This window comes from Theobroma cacao, chromosome 6 (genome assembly GCF_053813885.1).
Source record: "Theobroma cacao isolate CCN51 chromosome 6, ASM5381388v1, whole genome shotgun sequence".
Lineage (NCBI taxonomy): Eukaryota > Viridiplantae > Streptophyta > Magnoliopsida > Malvales > Malvaceae > Theobroma > Theobroma cacao.
The window spans coordinates 30,844,807-30,869,925 of record NC_142644.1 but is presented as its reverse complement, the minus strand read 5'-3'; the positions used below and the strand labels follow the sequence as shown (position 1 = coordinate 30,869,925).

General features: G+C 37.7%; 6 protein-coding genes and 1 non-coding gene across 9 annotated transcripts; 3 read left to right on the top strand and 4 right to left on the bottom strand.

Moving 5' to 3' along the window:
* Positions 1 to 54: 54 nt before the first annotated feature.
* On the bottom strand, positions 55 to 4,274 carry TOM1 (tobamovirus multiplication 1). The gene is made up of 11 exons (XM_007025975.3): positions 3,784 to 4,274; positions 3,293 to 3,383; positions 3,130 to 3,182; positions 2,730 to 2,822; positions 2,510 to 2,581; positions 2,213 to 2,285; positions 2,021 to 2,066; positions 1,812 to 1,875; positions 1,459 to 1,512; positions 655 to 732; positions 55 to 568 (listed from the first exon to the last, which is right to left on the bottom strand). The coding sequence occupies exons 1-11, from the start codon at positions 3,940 to 3,942 to the stop codon at positions 476 to 478; spliced, it is 876 nt and encodes a 291-aa protein (XP_007026037.1). The 5' UTR covers positions 3,943 to 4,274; the 3' UTR covers positions 55 to 475.
* A 2,692-nt stretch (positions 4,275 to 6,966) lies between these two features.
* On the top strand, positions 6,967 to 7,038 carry TRNAW-CCA (transfer RNA tryptophan (anticodon CCA)). The gene has a single exon. It is a non-coding gene; the product is annotated as a tRNA-Trp (tRNA).
* PPR336 (pentatricopeptide repeat 336) lies at positions 7,012 to 8,634 on the top strand. The gene has a single exon (XM_007025974.3). It carries the CDS (start codon positions 7,164 to 7,166, stop codon positions 8,358 to 8,360), a length of 1,197 nt encoding a protein of 398 aa, XP_007026036.1. The 5' UTR covers positions 7,012 to 7,163; the 3' UTR covers positions 8,361 to 8,634.
* An 827-nt stretch (positions 8,635 to 9,461) lies between these two features.
* Positions 9,462 to 12,024, bottom strand: CLS (cardiolipin synthase). The gene is made up of 8 exons (XM_007025970.3): positions 11,407 to 12,024; positions 11,251 to 11,317; positions 11,071 to 11,145; positions 10,931 to 10,982; positions 10,501 to 10,586; positions 10,309 to 10,383; positions 9,988 to 10,082; positions 9,462 to 9,895 (listed from the first exon to the last, which is right to left on the bottom strand). The coding sequence occupies exons 1-8, from the start codon at positions 11,883 to 11,885 to the stop codon at positions 9,802 to 9,804; spliced, it is 1,023 nt and encodes a 340-aa protein (XP_007026032.3). The 5' UTR covers positions 11,886 to 12,024; the 3' UTR covers positions 9,462 to 9,801.
* Positions 12,025 to 12,220: 196 nt separating this feature from the next.
* LOC18597123 (putative serine/threonine-protein kinase PBL23) lies at positions 12,221 to 14,683 on the top strand. Its single transcript, XM_007025969.3, has 5 exons — positions 12,221 to 12,732; positions 12,923 to 13,101; positions 13,193 to 13,382; positions 13,533 to 13,924; positions 14,146 to 14,683. The coding sequence occupies exons 1-5, from the start codon at positions 12,594 to 12,596 to the stop codon at positions 14,422 to 14,424; spliced, it is 1,179 nt and encodes a 392-aa protein (XP_007026031.3). The 5' UTR covers positions 12,221 to 12,593; the 3' UTR covers positions 14,425 to 14,683.
* A 423-nt stretch (positions 14,684 to 15,106) lies between these two features.
* Positions 15,107 to 16,059, bottom strand: LOC18597122 (uncharacterized). Its single transcript, XM_007025968.3, has one exon. The coding sequence runs from the start codon at positions 15,962 to 15,964 to the stop codon at positions 15,569 to 15,571; it is 396 nt and encodes a 131-aa protein (XP_007026030.3). The 5' UTR covers positions 15,965 to 16,059; the 3' UTR covers positions 15,107 to 15,568.
* A 1,340-nt stretch (positions 16,060 to 17,399) lies between these two features.
* Positions 17,400 to 25,050, bottom strand: LOC18597121 (phospholipase A I-like protein). Of its 3 annotated transcripts, none has more exons than XM_007025964.3 (18): positions 24,257 to 25,050; positions 23,779 to 23,926; positions 23,518 to 23,596; positions 23,277 to 23,430; positions 22,970 to 23,182; positions 22,625 to 22,870; positions 22,390 to 22,552; positions 22,055 to 22,315; positions 21,844 to 21,965; positions 21,302 to 21,463; positions 20,956 to 21,148; positions 20,727 to 20,863; positions 20,280 to 20,418; positions 19,883 to 20,089; positions 19,314 to 19,788; positions 19,010 to 19,226; positions 18,814 to 18,903; positions 17,400 to 18,118 (listed from the first exon to the last, which is right to left on the bottom strand). In XM_007025964.3, exons 1-18 carry the CDS (start codon positions 24,779 to 24,781, stop codon positions 17,669 to 17,671), a joined length of 3,981 nt encoding a protein of 1,326 aa, XP_007026026.3. In that variant the 5' UTR covers positions 24,782 to 25,050; the 3' UTR covers positions 17,400 to 17,668. The 3 variants fall into 3 exon arrangements, with proteins under 3 accessions (XP_007026026.3, XP_088663645.1, XP_007026029.3); XM_088807519.1 differs by having other exon boundaries at positions 22,055 to 22,312; XM_007025967.3 differs by lacking the exons at positions 23,779 to 23,926; positions 24,257 to 25,050 and having other exon boundaries at positions 23,277 to 23,440; positions 23,518 to 23,595.
* Between the last annotated feature and the right edge of the window lie 69 nt (positions 25,051 to 25,119).

Genomic DNA, 25,119 nt, shown 5'->3' with positions numbered 1-25,119 from the left:
AGCGTAAATGCCTAAAAATGCAGCTACAAGACATAAAAACATAATGGCAGCCAATTGAAGAGAAAAAAAAAATTAAACTAATATCATTTCGAGCAAGTCTTTATAACAAACCATAAAGTTCAATCTCTAAGCACAAACAGATGCAACAACTACTGCATTGCTGATTGAACCTACAAGAAAAAAATTTTCTTCCAATTGTCGACAAATAATGCCAAAAGAGTGTCAATTAACCAACTCTTTGATCACATAACCCATGAAGAAATCAATTCAATGATCTCCCTTAACAAAGCTGCAAATATCTATGTAATATACATGTAAAAGATTTTGCCGGCACCATGAGCCATTCCAGTTCTATTTCTGGATTGTTCTCTGGCTCCGCTTCTCACTCAACGCCGACAGTAACTAACCCTCCGAGCCATGCCAAAACCTTTTTTCTAGGGGAAAAATTAATCCTACGAACAAAGAAGCATTCTGGCTAACGGATGGGGTGATATTGGGCAGATATTCTCTTTGGAGGCAACTTACGCAGGATGTACAAGACTAGAGCTGACGGTAGGATCTCAACCACCTGTAATTTGATCAATGGAAATTACATGCTTAGGAAAATAAAAGTGAGAAATAGGTGGAAACAAATCGAAAGAATTGGTAGAATACCATGTAATAGATCAAGTTCAAAACTGGATGGTCCAAAACATCAAGTGATGCATCTGAATCGAAAGCAGATAAAACCACCTGCACATAGGGAAATGAGAGCCAAATTGTTTGGGTCAAATATTATTTCTAAACAGTTGATAAAAAGAGTTGAGTTGTTCAACTGTTGTCAAGCTCAAATTGTTTGGGTCAAATATTCGCATCAAACATTGTTGATAACCCATTTTACACGAGCCAGAAATTGCTCATAACATTCTACTTCATGACCAATTTCTATTGATAAGACCATCTAAGATGGAAACCTAGGAAGAGAGAACTCAGGTGAAGCATACCCACTTGCCTCCCTCTCCAGCCCTCTCCATGGGAAAATGCTAACTTTGCACTTATATTCAGCTATTCACATAATATTGGGAGTATTTAGCCAGAGGAAAACTACCTACTCCTGTGCACCTCTTCCAGTCACTTTTAGCTAGAATGTCAAGAAAAGGAAAAACTCCAGGAAAGGTTCAAGCTTCCTAATGATTCAAAGGAAGGGAAAAAAAAAAAGGACTAAACTAATTATGGGTTTTTACTTTAAAAAAACTAGATAAACTTAAATCTCCCAGAGGTTATCTCACATATGAAGGATGTAGCATGTCTAAATTCATGCATACTTAAGTGTTCAGATTATTAATTCGCCTCAGGATATAAAAATCAAATAGATTGTCATCTGTTGAGAACAGAGAGACACTGCTGTATAAGTTATATAGAAGAGACATACTGAATGATTAACCTACCACAGAGTTTGGTCCAAAAAGAAAAACTTACCACAAAGCACCTAATAAGAAAGCAGGTGAAACAAATGGCTGTAACAGATCCAACCTACAAAAAAAAGAAGACATCAAGTCAACAATACTAATGCCAAGAAAGTGCTACAACAAACTGACCCTTTTACCAGCTGCATATAATCGGCTATATGGTGTTGCTGTACTCTATTCAAGAACATATTTCAATAAATTCATGAACATGCCCAAATTTGTTTAAAGTAATTTCCCCAGAATTATGCCAAGTTAAAAACCAAGCAATTAGCACATAGAAAAGCACTTTAAACTTATGCTATGGGGAATTATAGAAGAAATAAATTCTTATTTACTACGTGAATTATATAGGAAGGAAAATACCTCATGAAGCTTCTTCCTTCTTCCTTTTGATTCAATAGGGAAACGTCTTAGCATGAAAAACAGTCTGGAAGTATTGCCCATGAAATTCCATGGAGAAAATGCATAAACAAGAACAGTAAGGACTTGAGTGAGCAGCGTTAGGGCATCTTTAAAAATTCAACACTTGAAACACAATAGCCATAAATATTGTGTTAATAAACAACAATTACCTTCCTCCATACAACAAGAATCCTAATGCAGCTATAAATGACACCACTGGAGAAAACAATAAAGAAAATAAGTGGCACAGTTAAAACAAAAGAAATAAACCTTAACCTGCATAAAAATTCTATTGAGAAAAAGACTAATATGCAGAGATAAACCTTGTGAAACTCGTTTTGATGATTCACTGTTACACTTACCTGCAATAAAGATTTTTCCAATGAATTCCACCACACTGTTGTCATCTATCCAGAGGTATACCCAAATGCAGACCTGATGTCAAAACTTCATTTTGGTAAACTTCACTTACACATATCATAAGGTTTCTATGGAAGCTCAAGGATGTCTTAGAGCAAGTTTTGGCAGGAAACTTTGAGATAAAAACTTGAGAGCGTAATAAATAAACAGATATAATAATTTCCTTCAGAGATTAACCAGGTATTAATGATGGTAATAAGCAAAGTAAACAGCACAAGAGAATCCAAGTTCGAGCGCACCTGTATAAAGTAAATAACACCATTGATTGACATATAAAAAATTCTGAGCTTATCCGTTGGTAAGCTTCTTGCCTGCTCATAAGTAAGGTAAAATGTCACAGTTCCTCATGGAAGTACAAGAAAGAACCAAGCACACAAGTTCGTAACTGAAGTCAATTGACCAAAGACAAGCCAAATTTGACACATCATTTCACAAAAACCAACTAAGAAAGTCACTTGCCTGATGATAAATCTCTGCCCAAAACAGGACAAGTAATGTGTACGTGGAGAAAAACAGAAGGCCCGGAAGATCCAACAGTACAAGTGTGAGTACCTAGTTCAATAAGTAATGGCTCATGTCAGTATAAAAGCCTTGTGTCAATTAGAACATAACACTTGTTAGTTGTGTACTCTATTTTTCTCTCAAAGTAGCACTCTCCTTTAATTCCCTTGTGCTACCCAAAAAGCCTTAATTTGTCTGAGAAACTGAAACAATAGGGACCTAGATGAGACAAATTTGCTTGGCTTGCCTAAATATAAAATGTAATCTTTTTGAATTCGAAACCCAACACAAGTTTTGTGTCAGACAATAAGAACTTTAGTGTATGAACCAAAATCTCTTGATTCCATAGCAAACTAACCTTGGGATGCAATACAAATACTTGCTTGTGAAATCCAAACACAATTGCACGCACTGCAACCACAAGAAAACTCACAATCAAGTAATCGAACTTATGTCCTCAATCGTAATAACATCATAAACAAAAAATACACTCCATATGTTTTGAGGACTTTGAACATCACCTCCATTAACAATGAAGTTCATAAGATGGAAAACCTTCTGTGTAGTCCAACCATATTCGGGCACTCTCAATTCAATCCTTATTAATTGTATCTGCACATTACAAACACCACCCATTACACACAAACTAATCTAAGATCCTAACACCGTGAAGAAATTTGTCGACGAATAATGAAAGTTGCACTGAAATTAACATCTAATAAGCTTTAATTTCACATCAAATACTTAAATAAAAGAAATAAATGTGTTAACTGAGGGAAAATAAATATGTCAATTATCACAATGTCACTATCTAAACGAACTGAGTCATCTGACTCCTAAAAGGTTGAAAACTAGTAAAATGAAAAAATGGAAATAAAAATCAACTCTGGAAACAAATCCTCTACTTAGCACTGATCCAAGCAAAAAAAAAAAAAATCGAACAGTGGATCAAATTAAAAAACAAAAAAAGCACATAAACTTGAAAATCAAAAGACGAAAGATAGGAGATGACCAGAGCAACGGAGGACACTAGGGCATAAGCGGCGCAGAGAGCGTAGAAGATGCCATCCTGCCACTGAGTCGACTCATTGATCTCGTCCCACCAATCGGACACCATAGCTGGAAGCTCCATAGGCGCTAAGCTCAGTGGTATGCTCCTCATTCTAACCATTCCTCTTATTTTTCCCGAGCTTTCCCGGGAAAGTCAAAATCCCCCACAGCCAAACAGAAAAAGAAAAAAACCCCCAAAAAAAAAAAAGAGCAGAAAGAGAAAAGAAAACTGAGAAGCCGAGAAACGAAGGGAGACAACTGTGAGAGAGACGAAGAGAGAGAAAAGATTTTTAAATTTTAGATTATTTTAAGTCTACCGGTCAGTCCAAAGAGCTGGAGCTGATAACTAATTTCCATTGATGAAGTTGTGAGGCTTTTCCTTCCCCTTTTGGTCGCTCTCTCTACCCGGGTCTCACCTAAGCTTCTACGAGTTCATCTACGAACGTGGTGGTTGCTATTTGCCATTTTGCCCCCTTTTTTTTTATTTTTTAAAGTAAATTTATTAAGAACCTTCTTGATTTAATTTTTTTCCATAAGTATCTTTTTTCTCAATTAACATTTCATGGATAATTTTCATTCTCATAAAAATTAAATTATTAATTTTACTCAATTATAATCTAAAGTCAGTCTATTTATTTATTTTTAAAGATATTTTTATAATTTTTAATAAAAAAATATTCATGTTATATTTATTGAAAAAAAATCATAAAATGTCATGTATGAAAAAATGAAATCGCCAAAATAAGTGGAATTTACCATTTTTTTAATAATATTCGATTTCTCAATTTTATTTTCCCCACGTGTCATAAATTAAAAAAAATTATATTCTAACGAAACTCAACCATTAGATAATAATACGAACATGTTATGAACAAAATAAAATCTTATTTTATAAAATAATATCAATATCATTTTAATTATGATTATACTTTATACGTTTATTTATTGATAAGCAGAATTTAGACAAGCCTTATAATTTTTCATGACGTTATTAAAGAAAATCATTTATACATCATTTTTATTAAAATAAAATAATAAAAACATGCATACTTTATTTATTTATTTATCTTATATATATCATATAATTATAACACGACCGAAGTGTGTTACGTTGTGTAATTTTAAAACGGGGGGGGGTTGGGGATTGAGTGAGTAAGAGGATCACGTGTCGCAGATGAAGATATGCTCCCATGAGATTCCGACGGGGGCCCCACAATGATGGGAAGAGGTGAGGGAGGGAGTACTAATTTAACAGGACGTTGACGCGAAGTTTCTTCGTGTCCCTGGCCCAAGGGCCCATGGCCGGTTTTGGCGGTGTTTCTTTTTGATTTTTTCTCTTCTCAATTTTTTATATCAATTGTTTAATTATTTAGGGCCCCATTTCCAATTCAAATTATTAAGCAAACAAAGCTACATTATGATTGTTTAAATATTGTCTCATATGACTCAATAATTATAAATTCAAACTTTTTATTTTTTAATGATTTTTTCCTATTAATTATTATTTCCTTCATCTTATAAATAACATCTAAATTTAATTTTTTTTCACAATGTAATTTTTTTAACTTTAACTTTTAATATTTTAAATATTTTATTAAACTAAAATTTTATGAAAGTGCATTTGAAAATCTCTCCATTCAAAGTTTTTAAAAAGTACTTTTTTTATATCTTAATTAATAATATTTTTCAAAATTTTGCTATTAAATAATTAGTGTAAACTCCTCAAATTGTATTATTAGAATTAATTTCATGTCAAACATTTCAAAAAGAGTAAATAAGGCACTTTAATCTCACATCAAACAATGTGAACACTGCACTCTCAATCAAGTTAATTTTTTGAGAAAAATTAATTACTTATGATAAAGTGATTTCAAACTGAATTCAATTTAAACTCGATTCACCTTAAGAACCTCTAAATAAGAGGTAAGTATGATGGTTAACAACAACGATAATGTTTTAAAATCAAGTAGGGTAAAATGTCACGTCAAACACTTCAAAAAAAATAAATATAAATATTGCATATCTATCAATTTATTCTTTTGAAGAAATAATAACAGCCTTGTGACATTACGCGTCATTTTCATGCAATACAAAGACCAAAAAGTAGACATTCCAAAATTTTCCATGGTTGTTCAATTAATGCTTTTCTCCTTCTTCCTTGCTCCCCCTTCTTGCCTCTTATTTCTTGATAGAATAATGTTGCTTCTATATTCATTTAGTCTAACATTGGTTAAAGTTAAATAATTGATGTCAACTCTTACAATTTGCCAAATTGGTTCCTTGCCCGCAGCCTTTGCTTTCATGATGTTTACGTCTAAACATGGCTAATTTGATACCACAAATTACACGTCTAATATAAAACTAAGTAAAGCGTAGTCTTATCTTCCAGCATAACATCGATATGATATGGAATAAAAATAGTGTAAGAATGCTTTTTTAATTTGAAATATTAATGTTGTTAATAAATATAGTTGTCGTATAGTGTTATGGATAGTTCAATGTATGGTGTAGTTTTTTGACTTGTTTTTGTGTGGATAGGAATGGTATGTGTTTTCTAATTTAGTTAATGGAAGAAATGTGGAAGTTAAATTAGGCACAAAGTACTTTTAGTAAATTCAACTTTTGGAAGTTTGGAAGAACAATTAGTTTTTCTTTTCGTCATTTAAATCGTGAGCTACAGTTTGTTAATAAGGATTGGGGAATGTAAAAATTTATTTTATGTTTCTAAAAATGTTTGATAAGAGATGAGCTTTGTGCTTATAAATATAGAGTGTATAATTTTTTTTATTTTTTATAATTGAGGAAAGGGAGATTTGAATTTTACTTTTTAGATAAAAAATTATATACTAATTAATAAATTAAATATTTGGATGCGAGTTGCATAATTTATTAAATTAATTTAAAAAAAAAAGTAATAAATTTACGATAAAGTGATATTAGAGTCAATTTAGACTCAACTTCGATTTCACTATAAGCGCTTCAATGAATGGAAATCGGTAGGGTGACTTGATCCGCAACGAGGACGTCATGAATTTGAATAGATAATAAAATCCAGTATCGAGTAGATAAAAAAAAAATTGTGGGCCACTAGATGGCCCATTAAGTTTATTTTCAATTATGTATTTTTAGATGGAAGCCTCATATCGGATCCGTGGCGCAATGGTAGCGCGTCTGACTCCAGATCAGAAGGTTGCGTGTTCGATTCACGTCGGGTTCAAATCCCCGGTTCGATTCGGATCCCCGCTTTTTTTTTACCTGCCCGCCACGGCAGCACTCCGCTCACTGATCTCCAACTAGAAAAACCCCAAAACCCTACACTACCTCCGAATCACCTCCAAAAAAATGGCTTTACTCTCCCGCGTCCGTGCATCAACAACCGCCGCAACTTTGCGCCTCCGTCACTTCTCGATCCTCTCCCCAGACTCCTCCACCCCTCTAACCTCCCACCAAAAAACACGCGCCGCCCTTTCTCTCCTTAAATCCGAGCAAAACCCAGACCGTATCCTTGAAATATGCCGCGCCGCCTCCCTCACGCCAGCCTCCCACCTCGACCGAATCACTTTCTCCGTAGCAATCTCCAAGCTCTCCGAAGGCAAGCATTTCCAATCCATCGACACTTTCCTCCACGAGCTCCGTTCCCGCCCTGACTTACAAAACGAGCGTTTCGCTTCCCATTCTTTAATCCTCTACGGTCAAGCTAAGATGCTTAACCACGCCTTAACGGCCTTCGACGAGTTTTATAATGAAGGGTTATGCCGTTCGGCGAAATCCTTAAACGCTTTGCTTGTGGCGGGGATTGTATCGAAGGATTATGAAGAAGTGAAGAGGATTTTTGTGGAATTTCCTAAAAGGTATGGGATCGAACCCGATTTAGAATGTTATAATTCTGCGATTAAAGCTATGTGTGAATCTGGGTCTTCGAGTTCAGCTTATTCCATTTTGGTTGATATGAAAAGCAAAGGAGTTCAACCAAATGCGACGACTTTTGGGACTTTGTTGGCCGGGTTCTATAAGGAGGAGAAGTACGAGGATGTTGGGAAAGTGTTAAATTTGATGAAGGAATATGGGGTTCCTGTTGGGGTTAGTACTTATAATACAAGGATTCAAAGCTTGTGTATGTTGAAGAAGTCTACTGAGGCAAAGGCTTTACTTGATGGGATGCTGTCAAGAGGGATGAAGCCGAATACGGTCACGTATAACAATTTGATTCATGGGTTTTGTAAGGAAGGGAATTTGGAGGAAGCTAAGAGATTGTTTAAGAGTATGAGGAATTCGGGTTTGGAGCCGGATAGTCAATGTTATTTTACTTTGGTGCATTTCTCGTGCCAAGGTGGGGATTTTGAGGCTGCTTTGAGTATTTGTAAGGAGAGTATGGAGAAAAATTGGGTTCCAAGTTTTTCATCTATGAAATCGCTTGTGAACGGACTTTCTAGCATGTCTAAGGTTGAGGAGGCAAAGGAACTTATCCAGAAAGTTAAGGAGAAGTTCTCAAAAAATGCAGATTTATGGGATGAAGTTGAAAAGAGTTTGCCCCAATAGAGAACGTAACTAGGGTGTCTTAGAGTTTGTTATTTAAGAGCTTGAGCATGAATTATTAAAGCCAGTCAGGCCAATTTTGCATGGAAATGAAACTGAATAGGGCATTTTCTCATGAACAGGATGGATCCGATTTCATTTTGTTTCTTGAATTGGTGTAGGATATCGAACTTTTATGTCATTCCTTAGCTATTCCATGTATGCTAGTGTGTGTGGAATTAGTATACTCACATATTCCAGAAGTCAAGTAATAACTTTTACATTCACTTGCTGATTATGCATGGCTCAAGTAAAGTTGTGGTGCATACTGATACTTTTTCTTAGACCAGCTTTAAGATTTTCTCTTCAAAACTCAAAAGTTTCCCCTGATTTAATTGAGAGATTCTAAATGGCCTAGTGCTCTCGTCTGTTTCAGGCTTAAAGGTATCAGATGAATTCCTAATTCCCTTCCCCTTTGAGTATATATTTCATATTAGGATTTCCCATGAATCTGTTACTTTGTTGCTTGAACCTATGTTGATTTGAATGCCTGCAGCTGTAGCTTTTAGGATAGAAGCCTGTTGAACCAATTGGTACTCATCTGTTTATTTATGGATATACTTCATACTGTTAATTATCATGAAATCATAAATCACAATCATGAGTAATTTTGTTTTTAATCCAAATCACAAGTAAATACGGTAAACTAATGGATAATTTAATACTTGATAAAATTTCAAGGCCATGGATGGTGCATACTTAGTTGGCCACTGTAGAGGGTTTGAAAAGAGTATGAGCTATCGAATACCAAAACTTCAAGGATTAGGAACCCTGCTCCATTTGCAAGGCTTGATAAATGGTTCGGATGCTGCATACTTTTGTCTAGTGTGGTCTGATCGTCATCCTTGTGATGCTCATCCTTAGGTTTTCATCCTTCAAACTATTGCATTCATATGTTCATAGCACAAGATCCCATGCTGTCCTAACCTGTGACCATCAAAAATACTTTGTTGCTGGAGGCAAGCAGTAGAAGCTTTTTCATGTTCAAACAAAAACTGAAGGATCTGTTTGAGTCGCCCCTACTGATAGGTGTTGCTCAAGTGAAAAGAAAATGAACACGATGGATTGTGCGACTGAGAAATGGCAGAAATCAATATAATTTTCTTAAAGAGGTTAAACATCAAGAACAAAATTTTTTACACGATATAATTTGCGCGATTACTCTATGCTAAAAACCATTCTTTGCCAATGCCGTATTCATTGAGAGTTAATTGTTTCTGACACTTTTATAACAAGATGGTGCAGGCCATGTGCAAGAAAGCAATGAGCTCCTTTGACTCTACATCCAGTTTGTACTCTTATGAACCATTCCTTCATCCCTCCTAGAGCTATAAATGCTCACTCATCAGGTGCCAGAACAAAGGGAACTCATCAAATTGTCTCAGAGTTGCACTGAAAACTCAAACTAAGACTCTCTTGCAATCAACCTGGGTCTCTTTCTCATGTATTGTGCTCCATATGCAAGGGTAGAACCCACCGTTGTTGCAGCCACGAGCCAACTGTTGAAATGCCATGGAAAAATAAGTTTTTGTGACTTATATAATCTATTTAAGTGAGTTTGATTTAATGCGCTATGCGTCAGCTAGTTTACCTTAAGTACGTTATACAAGATTGAGTTTCTGGTGTTCCAAACTCTGGTTGAAGGAGCGCTGAAGCAACTAAAATCAGCTGGAAAACTGTGTTAACCTGCAAAAGTTTGAAGTCTTTACAGATAAGGAAGCATTAACCATTTTCACAAGCTGCAGCATTCAGGTGATCTGCCATCTCTAGATGGCTTCTTTCTATATATTGCCACAGTTTTCCACTCCTTGGTCTCACTATCTATTTGTAGTGGTTAAAATGTTAAAGAAACACAGACCCCATTGCTAACCCTCTACTCCACCCAATCAGAAAAACAAAGGGTGATGCTTACCTTGCTTATAAAGAGAGGCTCAACCTTCTGCGGACTAGTCCCATCAAGATTGAAGAAATCTAGCCAACTTTTCCACTGAATAAAACCAGCACAAGACTTAAATAAATTATTGCCAAAGTTTGCCAAGCCGTAAAGCAATTGGTACAAAAAAAAAAATAATGTGCCAACAAAGTTCGAGTAAAGCAACCTCACCTGCCAACCCAAGCTACTAGCTCTTTGATACACAGCACCACTAACAAGGGCAACATCTCGCAAGACAACTAGTCCGACAAGTCCAGCTTTACAGCACAGAAGACTATTAATAAGATAGGCATCATCAAACATTTACAGATAATATAGTACCTCCTATGCATGTAAAAATTAAATACCATACACAGATGACTGCTACAACTGCTGTAATTCCCTGTATTAAGGGTTGGTGAGACAGAAATGAAGACGAAGGATTCTGAGGCAATTGACTATGATCAGCCGGTATGATAATTCCAAATTTCCATTTGTTTGTGGATGCAAGGAAAGCGAGATAATATACACATTCAAATGCAGATAATTGTTATTAGATTATACCAACTAACTCTAATAACCAGAGAATTGCAGAAGATCCAAACATATGCAGACTACTTACGGTGCAAAAGCTGGTTATGTACCATTGACAAAGCAACACATCCGATAAGAACCTATACCAAGAAGACCGGAAACTTGTCAAATGAAACTCAGAAAGAGTCAAAAAAATCTACAAAGAGTAAGTGGCATTTTGTCATTTACCTTGTCAGCAAGAGGATCAAGATAAGAACCCACCACCGAATTAATCCTCATCTTTCTAGCCATGTATCCATCCAACTAGATGAACAAGCAGAAATGATGGAAATGAACTAAACTGTCATGATTTATACAAATTTTTTCCTACTTGTTTCAATAATATGAAAAATGTCGTGGAATCCATACCCAATCAGTTGCACCAGAGATGGCCAATCCCACAAATGCAAAACCATACATTTCATTTGCAATCATCCTGCATTAACTCATTAACTTAATTGATCACAGCAAAAATCAAATTAATTTAAGAATAAACCAAAATTGGTATTAAAGATTAGAACTTACCATCCAAGCAGAGGACCAGAAACCAATCGACTCATTGAAATTAAATTCGGCAAATTGACAAAACTCTCCACTACAGCTTCCCTCTCCTTATCCACTTCCCTGTCGGTTTCCACCCGATTCGAGACTCTGGGATCCGATAGAACCGCGCCGAATCGTATCTTGACCGGAAACTTAGCGCCGCCTCTAACCAAATCAAGATTCAAAGCTTGGACTTTTCTGAAAACCGCGACGTTCCCCCAAAGCGGAGTAGCGGATTGAGAGAGTTTCCAGGGAGGAGATGAGAGGAAGAGAGGGCCGTTGAAAGGAGCGATCCATTTGGAAAGAGATGGAGAAGAAGGCGAGACTCGGCTGTGGAAGAGAGGAGAGGACAGAGGTGGAATTATACAAGTCGTCGAACTTGTCGATGCCGCGGTCAAAAAAGTTCGGGTTTTTTCAGGGCTTTTCGTGATTAAAGCTTGCAGAGATCTGTAAATCCCCATTGATGAAGCATTGCTTTGAACAGAAAGACCAAGACAAAACAGAGAGATACTGTCCCTTCGGAACGTTATGTTGTGTTTTGATTTTCCTAGGTTTTGCAAGGGTTTAGGGAGATGATGACGACAAAGACGACGACGACGACGACTATTGTAAATGCATTTGCCACGTGTCAGCTTTCCCTAATTTGTAACCATGCAAAGAATTCCAATATTTTTATAATTATTTTCTAAAATTTAAATAAAAAATATATTTAAATAAAAAAGGAAAAATCAATTAGATACATGCATGGTTGAGAACAGTGGGCACATGTCTTAGTTAGTCATCATCTTCTTCATTTACTGCATCCTCTCCCATGGCATTAAATAGGCCAATTATGGAATAGAAGTTGTTGGGAAATTTGTTAAATGGAATTAAACTGTATACGCGTCTGTTCTGTTCTACCAAACTTGTCAAACAATTTAACTCAGTTTTGGGCGTTTGATCTCTATCCATGATGATCCATAAGGTAGATGGAAAACAGCTAAATTTAGCAAAGTGAAACTGGTATACTGGCCATGGTGATAAATGGGTGATTAATGGAAGCAGGCCCCTAGCCTTGCTAATATATGAACAAGATTTCTGTTTCTGTCTATGTTTGTAACCTGGATCAAAGATATATGAAACAGAGTTTCTGCATTGGGAAGAGCCTTGGAGAGTTGTGAGAAAGGAGAATGAGTTGCTTCTTTTGTTGTGGGGTGGAGGTGCAGCAGCGTATTGGTTCGTTCAAGGAGAGCAGCCATGGCGTTGAAGGCAATAACAAGAGTGGCAAATCGTTCAAGTCCTTCATGAACAATCTAACAGGCAAAACAAGTATGAATCAGAACATGTTAATTGTCAAATTTCATTGTGCTTTTTAATTCTTAACTTGATTCCTGATTGAAAAGCTTCCAGAACCAGTCAAAAGGGTATCTTCGTTGCTTGTTTGGGTACCTTGTTTCGAGTTAGTGTCTGTGTTACTATTCTGGAGATCTTGTTTTAGCCATGTTGATCAAATGTGCAGGTAGCAGCAAGCAGAAAATAGCTGAAGAAATCCAGAAAATCGGAAAAGCTAAAGTTTCAGCTCGTATTTTCACCCTCCGAGAACTAGTGGTTGCTACTGACAACTTCAATCCTGATTGTCTGATAGGTGAAGGTGGATTTGGCAGGGTCTACAAAGGATACATAGAGAGCATCGATAAAGTATCTCTCTTTTTCTTTGAACTGTTCTCGATGCATGTACTAACATGACACTCTTAAGTATATGCTTGGTTTTTCTTTAACTCCATTTTAGATTGTAGCCGTGAAGCAACTCGACAGAAATGGAATGCAAGGGAGTAGAGAATTCTTCTCAGAGGTTCTGATGCTAAGTCTGGTTCATCATCCAAACCTTGTGAATCTGATCGGCTATTGTGCAGATGGGGATCAGAAAATTTTAGTTTATGAATACCTGCCAAATGGATCTTTGGAAAAACATCTTCTTGGTATGTTAATGGATACTTTTTCACTTATTCAATACTAATATAATTCTAATTCATTCTCCCAACTGATTGTATGAGCCGAGAGAGCTTGCTAGTGGAATACTGATTAAGAGCTGAACATCTTGATTCTGATTATGTTATCTGTTAAATCAGATTTACCTCCAGGTAAGGAGCCACTGGATTGGAATACTAGGATGAAAATAGCTGAAGGAGCAGCCAAAGGACTGGAATACCTGCATGACTTTGCTGAGCCGCCAATAATTTACCGTGACTTCAAAGCATCAAATATATTATTAGATGCCGACTTCAATCCCAAACTCTCTGATTTTGGACTTGCAAAGCTAGGTCCGACCGGAGGGAGGGACCATGTATCAACAAGGGTTATGGGAACCTATGGCTATTGTGCCCCGGAGTATGCAATGACAGGGCAGCTGACAACAAAATCTGATGTTTACTCTTTTGGTGTAGTCTTCCTGGAGCTAATCTCGGGGAGGAGAGCTATCGATATTGAAAGACCAAGTGAGGAACAGAACCTGGTTGCTTGGGTATGTTCAAGAACTTAATAATCACTCAGCAAAGAACAAATGCCATATTGACCGAAGGACAATACAAATTCTCAGAATTATGATTCAACCTGGCAATCCTCACCCCATCACTGAGACAATTACATGTGACCTTTGCATGCTTCTAGGTTTTTAAAGCTTTGAATTGAAGTTCATGATTCATCAATCTAACTTTCTTATCCATTCTCATTTCCATCTTGCAGGCAGAGCCATTATTTAAGGACAGGCAGAAGTTTACGTTGATGGCAGATCCCTTGCTTGCAGGGAACTACACTGTAAAGGGTCTTTATCAAGCTCTTGCAGTCGCAGCCATGTGTCTTCAGGAGGAAGCTGATACCCGACCATTGATTGGTGATGTTGTAACTGCCCTTGAGTTTCTGGCCCGGCCAAAGGACACTAACAAAATTGCTGCAGAATCCGAAACAAACAGCAGCTTGCATGCTAGCTCCATGAAAGAAAGGAAGTTCCAAAAGGGACCGTGACTTGTAGCCTAGCTGGGGTGAGCAAAGTTGAAGCTTGGTAAAAATTGCAGAACTGAACCAGCTTAAGTTGTTCATACCATACTAGCATGTTGTTGTGTAGATAATTGTGAATCTGTGAGCAATTTGATTAATGGTGTAATCGTTTGAGTAGCAATCGTAGCCATTTCTAGCGTGATTCTGGAAGCCACTTGGTGGTAAGTTCGTGTTCAGTTGACTACAAGAGAGAACCTGTTGTCAATAAATTTATGAATTTTGTTGAGGAATGCCTTTGCCACGATAGGAGAATCAAGACATCATTGCTATCAATTCTGATATTTTTGGGAGAACAACGATGATTTCCTTCTACTTTCTAGCAGGAAAAAGAAGAAGAAGACACAAAAAAGAAGGCACGTCAGGGCCCATTGTGGAACCTTAATGAAGGTTTCAACTTCAGTGCCAAATTTACCATCACATTTAAGGTTTCCCCATATGCAAAAGATACTTATAAGTTACAAAACTCTTTGACATGAATCTCATTTCTTAATCAGAGCCCCTTGACTGTTTTAGCTTCTGTTAAGACCGGGATTTTAATGATGAACCTGTTTGTCAAGAACGTGCAACGCAAATGACAGTAAACGACATGAAAGACACATATAACTTGGTTTGATAAACCACAAAACATAAAAACATAAGACAGGTGATCTTTCAAATGCCAAAATATGGCTAGGAATTCATTGCAGCAAGTCACAGCAAGATCAAGTTGAACAAAGACAGCTTTTTCCTTTGAGATAGCATATACAATTCATAGATTGTGCACCAGAGATAACGAAACCTTACAGAGGAGAACCTCGAAGGTTCTATCATCTATGTCACAGTTCAGTAGGAATGTGTCTATGAAGAGAGCTTCAATAAAAGCAGTAAGAAACACAAACCAAAAGTTTGAATTCTTAAAACCAAAAGATAAAATTCAGAAACTCCTCGCTGGATTCTGATGCTCAGCTCTGACCCAAATTATAAAATGGCTCACAAGTTTAGAGAAAAAACAGATTATTAACAATATTTGATGAAGCTCTAAGCTTCTGAAGAGTGGCAAAGCACTATTTGTTCCTTCAAGTCCAACTGAGAAATGGCCAGAAGTCGAAGGCTGGCATCAAAACAAGAGGGACTAAAAGTGAAAGTTGTTCACATCACTTTTAAGGATCCTGTAATTGAAACCAGGAATCCTATTTAGCTGATTCTTATCTGCAACTTCCGTGGCAGAACACATGCTTGGTAGGAACCCGCTGCCCCCTCTTCGCTTCTTCCTTTTCCAGCCAGTAATCGATAACCAGAGACTCTGCCTTCCATGACCACTTCTGCAATCCATCTGGACCATCTCCACTACTTGTCCATGCGGTTTCCAACAGCTCCCGCGTCCCTCTAACTCAAACTTGGTAAAGTACTCAATCTCCTTCTTGAGAAGTGATCCCACAGTTCCCCTTGTGCCTATTGCAACAGGAGTTGCTGCAGCCATTTTCTCAGGGAAAAACTTGGTGTTTGTGAAGCTGGCTTTATACTGCATTTTTTTAAGTGGCACTGGAGGCTTGTGGCTGAAGAAAGTGATGGCCCTGGTTCCTTGCCTATGTTGGGAAGATTACTTTTGCTTATGAGGCATCCCTCTGACCTAAATAAAGCTATTAATCTAATCACTTTATTAAAGTGGACAGCATGAGTTTCTGCATAATTGGAGCCTCGGATAGGGATACAGACCATCATCATATCCTTCCTTGTGTTTGCAATGAAAGCATGCATTTTTTCCGTATTGTTTTCTGTTTACCCCTTTGACCTTCTAAACCATAGAAATTGGCTGCCCCCTTCCGCACATTCCTTAAGCTGTAAAACTGTAATCTTTATGATTGGTTTAGAACCATGATCTGAAAAACAAAACAAAACAAAAAAAAAAGGAAGGAAATTTCAACTGTGCTTGGTTTCCTTTCTATCTTTATTAGGTTAAACTTCTTTTCTTCTCCTGGCTTGCATAGAGAAAGGGAAAAAGGAAGGCTTCTTTAACTTGAGTGCTTTTTGTTTTGGGTTATTAGGCATGGGGTCCTAGTGCCCGTTGATTTCTCAACTCCCTTTGCTTTTTTGTGGAATGTCTCATTTCTTTTTCTTTGTTTTTTGTTTTCTTGCAATAGTTTGAATCAAAAACAACCTTTAAACGCATTGTGCGGGTTCCAATGATTAAACTTATCCATGCCAGTGGCTGAAATCATTTCTTCATTTCAGTAAGAGAGTTGTATGATCAGGGAAGTCTTCTTTTGTATACCATCTAGATTCTGAAACAGGACAGGACAGGACAGCAGACCATTCAGGTAGACATCTCCTGCTTTCAATTTAAATTAAATTAGTGAAAAAGTGGTGCTGTGTCTGATCTGGATGCATGACAATAATATCATACACTGTCACCAATCCTGAAAGACAAAGAAATGTGAAAACAAAGTCTTTTTGTGACAGGCAAAAAAGCATTTGAGAAGCTAAACAAAGATTTCAGACGACATTAAAACGGAATCAATCTGTTGAGTTCAAATCTTCATCCGACCAGACAGTGATACAGGTGTCTCTAGCTGTAAACCTTTACAGTTGGGCTCATACTGATCACTGGCTGGGTCTCAGAAAAGCAATTTTATCAAGACATGCTCCTACTTCCTCATGATGTAAAATCTATTTTCCGAAAAATGGGTTTGAAATGTATGATCCATCTGATGAGTTTGTATCATGTAGCAGCTATGGAAAATGAATGAGATGCTGGGAAAAATACATGCTGAGTATCGAAGGGATTTGCAGTTTGCACCATCTTCCGGTCTCTCTTTCCACCAATATTGACTCATATTCAGAACTCCAGATAATTCGGTGAAAAAGTTCGATTAATTCAATTAAAACAAAATTTCAATCAGTTCCATTAAGAGGATATTTCTATCGAATTAATCGAGATAATTCAACCGGAAACAAGAACAAAATCAACTAAAAATATAAGTTTCTATATATTTCCATTAAAGAAATGTAAAAAAATCTACACTCTTGTTCAAGTAATGAATGATTGACAACAAATGTTTTCTTGTAAGCCTCAAAATTGAATTAGTGCCTCCTATTTTTTTTCTTGGTTTTTGGTAATTATTCCATGCACTTCATATATTTTTATTTCCCTCCTTTCTCTCTCTCTTTGTGTCTTTTTTTTTTTTTTTTCCCTTTTTTGAATTTTAATGTTGTATGAGATTTATTTGACAAGCTATTTTACATTGGGAAGGTGACAGGAAAACCTCAGCTTCCGATGGGAGGCAAGAGCTTTTTTGAGGGCAACATCCACTCTAGCGCCTTCGCGAAACACCGGGTCATACAGCTGACAGACAAACCTTGATAGTTCCTCTTCTTCTTCATCCCGGAAACCGGTAGAATGGTTGCCATTCTTCTCCAAGTCACTATCTTCCCAGTCACTCACCGGACTGATAGGTTCAGCCTCTTCTTCTTCTTCTGCATCTTCCTCACCAATCTCAAACCTACCATTTTCCAGAACGTTATACTCTCCTGAACCGTTAACTGCTGTCATTGACACTTCTTGGGGCTCAGCTGAAGGGCATATGACAGCTTTGGCCCCAGAATCTAGGAAGGCCTTGGTTAAATTTGCAGTTGGACCGTAAGTTCCTGTGCAGATTATGATCCTGTCCCTCCAAGCACCAACCTAGCATTATTTGAGACAAAGTATCAACCACATAGTACTAAAAACAAATTTTGTTCAGGATAACTCAAGTTTGTTCATGATCCACAGAAAACATGAATCAAATAACATAAAACATAAACAAAAGACTTCTGGCGCCACTGAAAGGGATTGGGATCATTGAATATGCTGACACAATGGTCCTAAGTTGACATGCCATCATCAAGAATAAATGTCATTCGACTGAAAATACAGGCTTATAGCAAATAAAATCCTCACGTCTTAGAAACCTATTACTATTCATTCAATGATTAGAAGCAACTGTCTCAAGTTAATCTTATGTCTGTCAAGGTCATCTCTATCTATTGAAGTTTAAGCAATTTTTTTTTTTCATCTCAAGGTTAAGCAAGTTTAAGCAATTGAACCAAGGAAAAATTCACTAATTCTGCAAATGCAATATTGCCTTAACAAGACCAGCAGCATACAGGACAAGGGACATTAATAGACCAGTAGCATACAGCAAATGCAATATTGCCTTAACAAGACCAGCAGCAGCATACAGGACAAGGGACATTAATGGAGGTTAAACATCAAAGATTTCACCACGTAACTCTTCACCAGAGTGAAACAAGGGATATACAAATCACCCAATGAACATCATCAGGTATCATGTGCTTTGATGGGTAAATCAGATAATCAAATGAGAGCCATATACATACCATCCAACGAACATCATCAGGTGTCAAGTGCAATGAAGGGACTGTACGACGAAACATGTATGCCCCGATTTCTTGATCATCTTCCATGACCTTTAAGAGATGTCATGACAATTACAACAGAACTTCATTAGTTTTGATAATATCAAACTAATAACAAATGAAATCACCTGAAAGAAAATGAGAAAAGCATGCGCACTTGAGTTTGGCGTCCAATATATTTATGGATAATGTTTCCAACTTGGAAGTATGGTCTATAGTGAATCAGATCAGCAATAGTTGTTATATTGGCAAAACTTGATGCATCATTCCGATGCTGGCTCCGTATCACTGACAACATGCTAACCTTGACACTTTGTAGAAACTTATCAGCCAGTTCTCCAGGTTCCGCCACGACAAAAACGTCATTCTGCCAACTAGAGAAAAGAAGCAGCTAGCAGGTTAGGACTAGGGCATAAACGACACTCACAAGTAATGCCACAAAATAGAGGGGCTTTTTAGACCTTAGTATTGATCCAACTGAGTCATTTTGAAGGGCCAAATGTATAATGCCCACTTGCGGTAGATTCTGTAACTTCTCATGCAGTGACCGTACAGGTAAAGAGAGCTGTCTGGGTGCAGGAGGAGACTTTGGGGGTGATGTAGCTGTCTTTCCGGATTGTAATCCATCCAAGCTTAAAGGTGGGACCATGTCAATTCTGCCAAGCCTCTGCAGGCCAACATCAGGACTGAACAGAAGAGGGCTTGAAGGGAAACTTCCAGTGATCAGAGGTGAGGTAAATGGTGTTGGAAAAGTTGTTGCTGGTAATGTCTTTGAAATTCCAGAGAGGCCATGCAAAAGAGATAATCTTATTCCATTTCGTGCACAAAATGACTCAAGTGCCCGAGCATGGTGCACAACTCTTCCCAAATCAGGACTATGCAAAGCTTCAACAAGTAGTACATTTCGCCTCCAACCTAATGAAGGGCTATTCTCATCTAGTACAGCCCAAGATAAAAGAATTTAAAAAGATTCAGCAGAGCATCCAGAAAGATAAAACATATGACGATTATCGAAAAGGAGGTCTAATACCTGCACTTGATGCCTTTGCCCTGGCAAAATGTTGAGATTTCAAATTCTCTGTCCACTTCTCATCATGTGCAAATGGTAGAAGAAGTCTTTCACACGCATTCTTGAAGGACTCCGAATTGTTTTGGATGTAGTCCTCTACAGCCGCTTCCAACTTCAGCCAAACAGTTGGATCAGTCTCATCTAGCTCCATGTCACAACGTTCATCAACTGCAAGGAAAACCGTATAAAACAATGAAGAGTTCATAATTATTCCACTAAAGAGCTATTCCATAAGGATAAATTCCGAAATCAAATTAAATGATGGTTGGATGAAAGCTAGTTATCAAGACATCAGCCAGGATTAAAATAGACCTCCAGCCCTCATCTTTGAAAGCCATAAGGAACCAAGAATTTATACCTGGATTAAACCGAAAATATTGTATCTCAGGGAGCATAGGTAACAGTGTACTCAAAGCTTCCTCCACTCGGTCCACAGAGCATGCACTCTCAATCAGCACTTGCCCAGTATCTAGATAACGCCAACCACCTTTTCGTGCCTACAACAGATGAGATACTCATGAATCCATGGATTGAACTAATGACCCTTAAAACTAATATGATCAGCAATGAAAAAATAAATTAGAAAGTTAAAATCTCTAGATTTTTAATCCTCCCTTAGTCAAGATACCAGAAATGCTTAAAAAAGCATCTCTGCAGTTTCCTGTCATTCCGCATGAATATCCTCGTAAAATGGTGATTTTTCACTTCAAGTGGTCATGGGAATTGAAAAAATTTTACGGAAACTTAAAGCCAGATCTCATGACAAATTGCTTCGATGACAAAAACACAAAAAAAATGCAGTTACCTTCGTAGGCACCGAGCCACACCCAATTGAAACTAAACAGTCAATTTTTGTATCAGGCCACAAAAGTTGTGCTTCTCTTATGGCAAAGATCGTTGGATTATTTGCCACTATAGCACCATCTTGCCAGCGGTATACATCTATAGAGAAGGTAAAACAAATTTAAATATAAATGTTAAGAAGCTTAGACATTCTTAAAATATAGTTAATTTAAGAAGCAGAAGAAAAATACCATCTGAGAAGTCATCGAGATAATACGGGGCAGCAGAAGATGCTCTTATAGCTTGCCATATATGGTGTTTACAACTTCCAATAAAAGCACTTCGTTTGTAGCCAACTTGAGCACCTGTAGTTGGAGATCCTAAAAAGGTGATTCCTGAACTTTCTGATATTGCAAAAGGCACCTCTGGTGTTCCCACAGGGTACTGCACATTAAGAAAAATATAAATGTATAAACAAACTTGTACAGCTAACAATATATTACCATAATGGATAAAATAGTCTAAATATATCTGTATGAGCAACATAATACTTGAACCCAATTAGAGTTCATATTATATGATAGAAAAAGGAACTACCTGATAATTGCGGAATACAAAAGGCTGAGCTGGCATAACGCTCACCAAAGTCGACACCACAAAAACTTTTGGAATGTTTTTCACGGCAGACTCAATTAGCAGGTCGCCATCCTCATCAGCACACATTTCCTTTAACAACCTCTCAAACTGATCTGCACTGTGCTGCAATACCATATGTTATAGTGTCTTGTTGAAAGCAAAGGATACTTTGAAAGGTAAAACAGCAGGTCCTTTTGGATTATTAATTTTACTCTTCCATAATACCACTCAAAAAAAAAAAAAAGTTGCAGCAGATAGGCATGTTTTATTGATTAAAGGCAATATACAGAACGAGCAACCCTTAAAGTAAATTATGGTAAATCCTCCAAAAATATCTTGTAGAAATACAAAAGGTTCTCATTCTTTTAAGATATACTTTGATATGTTATTCATGCCTCTACATGCATACATACACAAATATTTTCAAGGAAAACATGAAAGCAACCCGAGCACTATCGTAAAAAGAAGCACAAATTCATATTCATGAAAAGAGAAATTCATACTTTAGATCCATGTACAACAACTCTGAAACTCTGTGAAGAACTTTTATAAAGCTGATCCAACTTTTCTCTCCAAGTTGCAGCTTCATTATCCTTTGGCACAGGTTCAGCGAAAACAAGCTTTCCTACAAAGCCAAAATAGGAGAATAAAGTAAACAAATTGAACTACAAATAAAGTGTTGTTGAACAATGAATCTTTATGCAGCATACTCACCAAGATTTTTGTATATTTCTTCACATTGATCCAGGGTCATCAACTTAATACCAAGGGCAACAGCCAGCATGCCACCGGTTGATGTCCCACATATAAGGTCAAATAGCTCATGTATTCGCTTTCCAGTTCCCTTCTCAATTTCTTTAAGGATCTTCACAGTTGCAAGACCTTTCATGCCACCTCCATCCATCGAGAGTATGCGTAGGCCTTGTTTTGGGATCTGTCTCCCTCTAATAGCACGACGCAAGTTTTCATTCTCTCCTACAACAAGAACATAATCAGATGATCCATGATCTAAAGATTTTCAAAAAAAGTATTAAATCCAAGAAATATACCAAGAATTGCCAAAGCACGAGCTGCAGCTCTATTCACACGTGGTTCAGGTGCAATAGTCAGGCGCATGAGAAGTTCCTTCAAACTTTCAGAGGTGACCAGAATGCGGCGATTCTCCAGACAGAAGGCCAGATTTCCAACTGCTAATAAAGCAAGCCTTTGCACCTGATTAAATATAAAGGTTTAATTATACATAATCATTCAATATAAGAGAATCAAACAAAATCAGGAAGTTACCTCCGGGTTTTTATGGGCACACAGCATTTTTAATGATCTCAAAACATCCTTGGTTAGCATCTTCTGGGCTACAGTATCAGATACAAAGGCCAATGTGACCACAACTTGCAGCACAGAAACGAGTTCTTCTGGGGCAGGAGACCTCATTACAGTTTCAATAGGTTGCATGATATCACATTTCATCAACTGCATGGCCACAGAAACATCTCCAGCAAGAGTTGATAGAGCGGAGCAGGCTTGTTCAACCTACCACAAATCAGAACTATAAGGACAGTGCACAGTAGGGAGGGGAAAGAAAAGACAAACATTCTGATGTCACTCATAAAAGTAAAGTATGTTGTGTACCACATGGCGGTTGTCACTACTTATCATGCTTATGAGCTGCCGCACTGCATTCTCATCTTTACCAATAACTACACGGTTCCCCTGGTCTTGCATTATTATCTTGGCCAGTGCAGAGGCTAGCAAAGGGTGATGACAAGAGGAAAAACGGAATATGAGAGAGAAAAAGGCACTCAGCTTGTGTCTAGATGCACCAAAATAAGAACTATTCTCCATCTGTAACACAAAAAGAGAAACGGTTTTATATATAGATTTGTACATTGTCATGTAAAAGCATGAGAATACAAACAGCTAATTTGTTGATGTGTACCTCTATTTGCACAGTCACTGATCTTAGATTTTCATCAGCCACAATCCTGATATTCGCAAGGGACAAGTGGCGAAGCTTGCGTAAAGGCAAGATCTCAGGAAGGAATTCAAGTGGATTACCAAATAACCTAAGAATTTGTAACTCAGCCATAGCCCTGCCATCAACTGGAGAAAAAAATTAGACCAGAGAAAACTACATATTCACAAGCTTAAAGAAACAAGTTGTTTGTCAATAATGTGACCTGAAGTCAAGAAGAGGCCGAACAAGTTTGTTATGCTCTAATGATAATTCCACCAGCCCCACACACTGTCTCAGTTCCACTGCTCATAATTACCAACAAAAATATGGTAAATAGACAAGTGAGAAGGAACATCTATGGCCTAGACCTCCAAAAATCATGATAACAAATTTTTTTCCGTCCTAGTATGGCAAGTTAGGAACTCGATATGGTAATACAAGTCTCAGGAACACAATTTAGTTGTAAAAACAAGATCATGCTTACCAGGAACCGAAACAAGCATGTTGTAGTCAACCCTGAGTACTTTTAAGGTTTTTAGTTCACCAAGCTCAGGTGGTAACACTGATAGCTTGTTGTAATCAAGGTATAGTTTCTCAAGAATTGGCAAACGAGTTAGCTCAACCGGCAGTGTCTGTATCAAAAAATAAGCAACCAATGAGTTCCAAACTACTAAAGGAGAGGAAAAGAAACATGCCTAGATTAGTTCATCGAGCTCATCCCAAAACTTTCAAAATTTTTAAGCAATTACCATTTCTCTTACCAATTTGTTCTGCTGACAAAGAAAAAGCCTAAAAAAAGAATCAATTTACTAGTTACTAGTTAAAATTAGGCTAGGCAGAGCCTTATACTTTCTTGCAGTCCATCATCCCACATTTCTCAAAATAATCATTTCACCAAAAAACAAATGAAAAAAAACAGGAAAAGCAAGAACAAGAAAAAGGAAGAAAAAGCAAGAATTTACCATTAAACCACAACCGCAAAGGCTAAGCAAAGTGACACTTCTCCAATGGTCACCACATTGAACCGGACTTCCATCACCAGATGGAACCAAATTTGACCGTAACAATCGAACCAGAACTCCGACTCCATCACTCTGCTGACCCGACCCGGCCGCCTTAACCATCGTAACCGCCCGTAACGGCTCCCTCCTCTTCTCCACCTTCATCTCCACCCCCACTACATTTCCTTCCGTCTGCCTCAATTCAATTGCCACCGCATCTTGCGGGACCGGAAGCGCCACCATCAATTGAGATTGCAGCCTCAACGCCACCTGGTCCTCGTCATCCCCCGCTATCCAATCCAGATCGATCCTGAACCCTACCTCCTGCTGATTCTGCGGCGGCAACGACGCCGACGAGGACGAAACGGAACTTGTCGATGATGCCGATGACGTGCGGTCGAGATCTTCCGCCGATTCTTCGTTCCCGTAGCTTAGAGACAATCGGAAGATCTCCGAGGGCCGTTTCCAGCCTAGTCCCCAAGACATTGTGATCAGACGTTCCAAATGCGGGGAAGAAGAGGATTATCCCGATCAGACGGTCGATACGATGTTTCACATTTGAAATGTATTTACGGAAAGAAAATCGAATTGAAAAGTAGTCATGATGATGAGGTTCCTTTCTTAAGGGTTAAGGCTTAGAGAGAGAGAGAGAGAGAGAGAGGGAGGGAGAGAGAGTAATGGGAAACTGATCGACAACTGAAGGTGCAATGATCTCTCTGAAATCTACGAACTTCGTTTCCGACACAGTTTCTGTTGTCGGAGTCGTTCGATTATCGTTTTTATAGTTGAGCCAGATCACTGCGACGGCGTCGTTTGCTTGATGG